The following is a 7,613-nucleotide window of genomic DNA, read 5'->3' on the forward strand; positions in this document are numbered from 1 at the left end:
TGTAGAGAAAAAGGAGTTTTTCTCTCTTTGGGGAACAGTATGTCAGGTGCGCGCGCTCAACTTTGCCTGGCCAAGGGCGCGCCCGCGCTCCACCATATTTTAGCAGAAGCCGATCTTTTTCGGTCGAGTATAAAAACATAAGTTTTTCTAATTGGAAAACCTAACCTAACCAAAACTAGAACAGAGAAAAAGATTGAGAGTAAGTGTTTATTCTTTGTGAGTGAATTGAGAGCTTTTGTAACCTGTTACTTTGTGCATCTAGTAAAGCTTGGAACTTGTCGTGTGGATGTAGGCAAATTGCCGAACCACGTTATATCCGTGTCTTGTGGTTTGTTCTCTTTTACATTAGTCTATTTACTTTATATGCTTGTTATTTGATATTGAGAAGTGTTGGGATAGTACTTGGAGGGTGTTGAAGTCTTGTTTTGTAAGAAGGATCAATCCTTGTGTAGGGTTAATCTATTGTGAGTGGATAACGTTGTTTCCGCAGTTGATTATCCACAACAATTGGTATCGGACTTTAGGTATACGACCTAGGATTTTGAGTTTTGGTGAAGAACCATAGTGCTCGAAATTTGAGTAGACAAGGTGTTCGATAAAATTCCCAAGTGAAATAATTTTTTGAGTTATTATGTGTGACTCGAAAAATGGCTCCCAAGATGTCAAATACAAAGTTTGAAGGAAAGAAGTTTGATAAAGAGGCACAAGAAAAGACGGCGAGGGTGATGTCGAATGAGATGACTTCCACAAGCAAGTGGAAAGGTAGTTCTAAGAAGCCTTTAAACCATGTACGGTGCTACAATTGCAAGGAAAAGGGAAATTATCTATGTGATTGCCCTTGCCCGAAAAAGAGTAACAAGATGAGTGGTAAGTTTGAGAATGAGGATGTTAGTGAAGCAAGTCTTGCTTCCGGCTTCGATGGGGATGATGTAAGTCTTTTGGTGTCTACACAAGACGGCCACATGACCGAAAAGTGGATTTTTGATTCCAGGTGTTCCTACCACATGTGTCCAAATAGGAAGTGGTTTGCTACCTATGAGAACTTGAGTGGAGGTTTCGTTTTGATGAGTAATGACGTTGCTTGTAAGACGGTAGGAATTGGAACTATACAGGTCAAGATGCATGATGGTGTGGTGAGGACTTTAACCGATGTGAGGTATGTTCCTGAATTAAAGAAGAACCTCATTTCTCTTGGTACCTTGAATTCCAAAAGCCACAAGTTTGTGGGAAATGGTGGAGTCCTAAAGATCCTTAGTGGCGCTTTTAGTCATTATGAAAGGTCAAAGACATGGAAACTTATATACTTTGTTGGGTAGTACAGTGATAGGCAATGCAGCAGTGGGTACATGTGGTGATGATTGTAAGTGCACAAAATTGTGGCATATGGGCCTTGGGCATATAAGCCAAAAGGGATTGTCTGAGTTGTGCAAGCGAGGGCTATTGAAAGACTTAGAGAAACCAAGTATGGAATTCTGCGAGCATTGTGTCTATGGCAAGCAGTGCAGAGTCAAGTTTGGTATAAGCAAGCACAAGACGTGAGGCATATTGGATTATGTGCATTCGGATGTATGGGGACCGTCTAGAGTGGCTAGCTTCTAAGGGAGGTAACCGGTATTATGTCTCTTTCATCGATGATTATACACGCTATGTGTGGGTATATATCTTGAAGTCCAAGGATGAAGTTTTCGAAACATTTAAAAGGTGGAAAGCAATGGTTAAGAAACACACAGAAAGAAAAGTGAAAACTTTGAGGTCTGATAATAGTTTAAGTATACCTATGGTCCTTTCAAGGAGTTCTGTGCGTAACAGGGTATTGCTAGACACTAAACAGTGAGGGGCACACCGCAGCAGAATGAGTTAGCAAAAAGAATGAATCGCACGTTGCTTGAGAAAGCTTGGTGTTTGCTTTCCAATGCCAATCTTGGCAAAGAGTTCTGGGCATATGCAGTGGCCATGGCGTGTTACTTGTATAATAGATCACCAGTTCTGGCGATAGACTGCAAGACACCTTATGAGGTGTGGACAGGGAAACCAGCTGATTATGATACTTTGCGTGTGTTTAGATCTAGTGCTTACTATCATATGAAGCTTACTACCATATGAAGGATAGTAAGCTTGATTCTAAAGCTAAGAAAGCTATATTCTTGGGCTATGCAAAGGAAGAAAAGGGATACGGATTGTGGTGTCTTGAGAACTACAAGTTCCTGGTCAGCAGTGATGTTACCTTTGATGAGACTTCGGTGCTACATTTTAGTAGGCCGGAGAAGGCTGGAAATAGTGGTGATTCTATAGAATCTTAAGTGATTGAGATGGAAGCGTTAGAGGATGCTATAGAGAGTGAGGTTCTTAATGAAAGAACTACTCAACAAGAAGTAGAGCTACAACAACTTGAGCAGCAAGCTTTGGCTAAATCAAAGCCAAAGAGAAGTGTGGAACAAGTTACGAAGTATGAGCATGATAAGCCAGTGAAGCATTATGGTTGACCGGACTCGATTGCCTACGCACTAAATATCGAGGGTGATGAACCAAACGACTTCAAAGAAGTTGTTAGAGATGGTCATTGCAAAGATTGGTCGGTGGATATGCATGAAATGGTGGAGGCTCGTGACAAGTTTTGTACATGGGAATTTGTTTCATTGCCTAAGGGCAAGACAGCTTTGGGTTGTAGAAGGTTCACTATGGAGTTGAGTTCCAACATTGGTTGGAGGTACTCCACAAATGGTGGAGGCTCATCATGCATTGTTGATTGATGCCTTTTGTAGGCATGGCCATTCATGGGCGTAATTGCTCTTTGTGAGCATGACTCTCTGTGAAGATAGCCCTTTGTGGGCATGACTCTTTGTGGGTGGCTCTTCGTGGGCAAGATTCTTTATGGGTATGACCCTTTGTGGGCATGGCCCTTCGGGGGCGGTTGAGGGCGAGTTTCGGTATGTTGTTTTGAAAACTAGTGCTTCTAACTGAATATGTTCGGCTTGGTTTTATGTGTTAAAACCTCATCGAGGTGGAGAATGTAGAGAAAAAGGAGTTTTTCTCCCTTTGGTGAACAGTATGTCAGGCACGCACTCTCGACTGTTCCTGGCCAAGGGCGTGCCCGTGCTCCACCGTATTTCAGCAGAAACCGATCTTTTTCAGTCCAGTATAAAAACATATGCTTTTCTAATTGGAAAACCTAAACTAACCAATACTAGAACAAAGAGAAAGATTGAGAGTAAGTGTTCATTCTTTGTGAGTGAATTGAGAGCTCTTGTAACCTGTTACTTTATGTATCTAGTAAAGCTTGGAACTCGCTGTGTGGACGTAGGCAAATTGCCGAACCACGTTATATCCGTGTCTTGTGGTTTGTTCTATTTTACATTAATCTCTTTACTTTATGTGTTTGTTATTTGATATTGAGAAGTGTTGGGATAGTACTTGGAGGGTGTTGAAGTTTTGTCTTGTAAGAAGGATCAATCATTGTATAGGGTTGATCTATTGTGAGTGGATAACGTTGTTTCCGCAGTTGATTATCCACACACTATGCTTACATAGATGGATCTAGAGGGGGCGCGTGTGGGGGTGGTTGCACCCCCTGAGATTAGAAAAACTCCACTACCAAATAACTAATTGCCTAGAAAAATCTCCAAACTATAAAGACTCGTACTCCACACACACACAATTTTTTTTGCAAACTTCCACTACCGCATTCCCCAAAATCTCGCACCCGTCTTATAATCCTGGATCCGTCTCTGTGTGCTTATTGAATACTTACTACTCTCATTGGAATAAATGTGAATTGTGGATTCTTGGTAGTTTAGTTTTAAAGAACATAAATTCAAATCTTGGTTTCTTTGAGGGTTGAGTTCGGTTGCTGATTAACTTTATTTTCTCGCTGTAAGATTACTACTCATCAACTTCGTTTGCCATTTATATTCTTTGGATATTCCGCGTCACTGATGTAGTACTAGTATGCCTTGATCACTTACTGCATCCAACTTAAAAGTTCTCTTATTCTATATTTCTATCAATGTTACTCTGTTCAGGAATCACTTGTGCCTAATCACATTCAAGCATATATTCTATGTGTGTTTGTGAGGAATGTCTCTGAATACAGGTGAGAATTGATCCAGACGGTTTCAAGCATGCACAATAAGTAGTAGTGAGCACCCTTTCTTGCGGGTCATTTAGACCCATGTGATCATTGCCTCATTGGGGAATGGGGATGCAGCAATTTTGCTACCACCGTTAGGGATTGAAGTAAAAAGGGCATGTACTTTATGGATTGGAAAAAGAGTGATGAAGATTCAACAAAACCTGGTGGATCTTCCTATGTATTATGGATTAAATTATTAAGGAAGTCAAGGCACTGGACTAAAGTACTGTTTTTCTTCTATACTGGATACTTACTACTGTAGTTTGGTTTGAATAAATATCAGTCGTACCATCCTTTTGGATTCTTGGATTCTAACTATAGGCATAAATATTATCCTGGTGGATCTACGATATTTTCCTTTGTTCGAGCATGTTCAACTCGTTCTTCAAATATAAGTGCTTATCATAAGGTAACAGTACAAGGAAAAATATTTTAATAAACATGTTACAGTAAAAATTAAATCCACCTCCCTCCCACTCGCCATCTATTACAATTAGCTTAGGTTGGGCTGTAAAAGTAGTAGCTGGAAAATGATGTTGTAGATGTTTCTGAGATGCCTGTTTTCATATCTATATTCGTTTGCAGTATTTTTAAGAGTAACTTTGGCCTTGCAGCAGTCCCCTATATCTTAGTAGATACGCATCTACAAGCTTCTTTATGTCATGAACATGATCCCCTAACATCTTATGGATGGTTTTAAGGTATTAGGGATCATGTTCATGACATAAAAAATGTACACAGTCATCAAGTTTTGGTAGAACCTGTATGATAGATGTTTTGTTATTATTATTGTTATTAAATATTTTTGCAATAGTTTGGACATCAAGTTTAAATATTTGGCGTGCATGCATCGATCAGTTGTAAATCACAATTTTATATGTTTAACACCATGAACTGGTGTGATTTCAGATCTAAAATGTATTTGCTTATACAAAAAACCCACATCATTTTTTTATGTTTTTATATACATAAACGCCTCTATCATGAGTAATAACTTTGAAATCCAGTCCAAAAGGATTTTTTTTTTTTCTAAGCTAGCAATTTGTATCCATAAACGCCTCTATCACGAGTCTTTGAAATCTAGTCCAAGATTGATTTTTTTTTTTCTAAGTTCATAAAGATGAAGACTTTCCATTGAATAAGAAAAAGAAAATGAGTGCTTTGTATTTTACATTTTTGATATAGTGGTTCGGTTTTAAAGAATTGATTATTTACTATTTTGTCAACGGAAAGAAGAGAAGGTTACCTCCAGTCTCTACAAGTGTGGAAGACAGAAAGAGTTCCTCTGACGCCTCCCTCTGCATTCTGTGAAAAAAATGGAAATGAAGTCTTCTTTAGCAGCCAATAAGAAACCTCATGCGATTTGCATACCACTACCATTCCAAAGTCATATTATTGCCATGCTTAAATTTGCAAAACTTCTACACTGCAAAGACTTTCACATCACCTTTGTAAACACGGAATACAACCATCAAAGGATACTGAAAGCTAGAGGACCTGATTCACTCAAAGGCTTGCCAGACTTCCAATTCGAAACCATCCCAGATGGTCTAGCTGTATCTGATATCAATGTCAGTCAAGACATATTAGCCCTTTGTGTCTCCACGACGAAGAACTTTCTAGGCCCATTTCTCAACCTCATTACCAAGCTTAACAAAGCATCAGCAGATAACCCTCCAGTTACATGCATCATATCCGATATATTCATGAGCTTCCCACTGGAAGCAGCTAAAGAGCATGGTATCCCAAATGTTCTGTTATGCCCAGTGAGTGCTTGTCCTTTGATGCTTTATCTTCATTGTCAACACCTAGCTGAAAAAGGACTTGTCCCAGTAAAAGGTAAATATATATCAAAACCTTGATAATTTTTTCGTTTTTGTCTAGTATTATTTGAACTCAAAGCGAATCTTTACTGATATTTCCTTTTCCCTGACTTAATAGATAAGAGTGATTTAACAAATGGGTATCTCAACAAACCTATCGACTCGATCCCTGGTGTAAGGGATATCCGACTCAAAGATCTTCCGAGCTTCTTTTGGGATGATGATCAAGCCCTGCACAATTATTTCGATGAACAAGTGCAAAGCGCCTCTAAGGCTTCCGCAATCATTTTCAACACATTTGATGCCTTAGAGAACAGTGTTTTAGAAGCAATGAGATGTCTACTACCTCCTATTTATACAATGGGCCCTCTTCAGTTGCTTCTTGAGCAACTACCACAGAACACCCAATTGAGATCGGTGGGATCCAATCTGTGGAAAGAAAATGAAGATTGCATTCCATGGCTTAATACTCAAGAACTGAACTCTGTTGTTTATGTTAATTTCGGTAGTATCACAGTTATGACTTCGCAACAACTCAATGAATTTGCTTGGGGACTAGCTAATAGCAAACACCCTTTCTTGTGGGTCATTAGACCGGATCTTGTCATCGGCGAAGCAGCAATTTTGCCACCACAGTTTACGGAGGAGACTGCAGAGAGGGGTTTGGTATCAGGTTGGTGTCCGCAAGAACAAGTCCTTAGGCACTCTTCAACTGGCGGGTTCTTAACGCATAGTGGCTGGAATTCGACTATGGATGCAATATGTGGTGGTGTTCCAGTTCTCAGTTGGCCTTTCTTTGGTGATCAACAAACAAACAGCAGGAATGCTTGTGTTAATTTTGGTATTGGTATGGAGATAGATTATAATGTTAAAAGGGATGATGTCGAGGGACTTGTGAGAGAGTTGATGGAGGGTGAAAAGGGTAAGGGAATGAAGAAACAAGCTATGGTGTGGAAGAAGAGTGCCGAAGATTCAGCAAAACCTGCTGGATCTTCTTATGTGAATTTGGATAAAATTATCAAGGAAGTGTTAATCCATACACAAATAGAATAAACTATGATTCTTCTTATTGTATACGCGCACTAGTTTGGCTTGAATAAGTTTCAATCTTGTATTATATTCTTGATACTTTTGTTTATTTAAATTTAAATCTTGGTTCCTTCAATGGTTGAGTAGGTTCATTGATCAGCTTCATTCTCCCGTGTAAGATGAGTAGCTTATCTGTTGTGAATTGGGTAAAACTGTTGAGATTACACAAGGGGCGCACACCCTATAATATGCCTTGGTGAAGGGGCGCACGCCCTTGGTTTTACCTTGGTCTAGTCTTTCACAACAGAGTTTCTCTAGGAAGGGCTCACAAGGCGCGCACACCCTATAATATGCCTTGGTGAAGGGGCACACGCCCCCATGCCTTTGCACAAGTAAAGTTTCGCTTTTTCGAAGATAAACCGAGATGATTCGGAATTTTGTTTTACACATAAATTTCGGATTACTATATAAAAGAAGTTAGGGTTTTGATCTAAAACTAAGCTAATGATGAGAAGAAAAAAGTGAGATTTGATAGAGCATTCTTTGTGAGTGATTCATTCTTTGTGAGTGATTGAGAGTTGATTGTTGCTTACAATCAAAACAAATCCTCCTGTAATATTCTTGTTCATGTA

General features: G+C 39.4%; 1 protein-coding gene and 1 long non-coding RNA gene across 3 annotated transcripts in view; one reads left to right on the top strand and one right to left on the bottom strand.

Annotated features, from left to right (window-relative positions):
* LOC147518651 (uncharacterized) overlaps positions 1-5,443 on the bottom strand; it is a 34,619-nt gene extending 29,176 nt beyond the window's left edge. For both annotated transcript variants that reach the window (XR_015211853.1, XR_015211852.1), the window contains exon 1: positions 5,376-5,443. This is a non-coding gene — a long non-coding RNA (uncharacterized LOC147518651). The remainder of the gene's footprint in view (positions 1-5,375) is intronic.
* Positions 5,262-7,117, top strand: LOC147518653 (7-deoxyloganetin glucosyltransferase-like). The gene is made up of 2 exons (XM_086590451.1): positions 5,262-5,968; positions 6,071-7,117. The coding sequence occupies exons 1-2, from the start codon at positions 5,446-5,448 to the stop codon at positions 7,003-7,005; spliced, it is 1,458 nt and encodes a 485-aa protein (XP_086446577.1). The 5' UTR covers positions 5,262-5,445; the 3' UTR covers positions 7,006-7,117.
* The last annotated feature ends 496 nt before the right edge of the window (positions 7,118-7,613 follow it).

The sequence above is a fragment of the Coptis chinensis genome, chromosome 2 (assembly GCF_015680905.1).
Source record: "Coptis chinensis isolate HL-2020 chromosome 2, ASM1568090v1, whole genome shotgun sequence".
Taxonomy (NCBI): domain Eukaryota; kingdom Viridiplantae; phylum Streptophyta; class Magnoliopsida; order Ranunculales; family Ranunculaceae; genus Coptis; species Coptis chinensis.

Bases quoted from the DNA above. Each gene is read 5' to 3' on its own strand.
- LOC147518653 (XM_086590451.1), top strand. From the start codon at position 5,446: ATGGAAATGAAGTCTTCTTTAGCAGCCAATAAGAAACCTCATGCGATT. The intron at 5,969-6,070 runs GTAAATATATAT...CTGACTTAATAG, and splicing joins AGGACTTGTCCCAGTAAAAG to ATAAGAGTGATTTAACAAAT.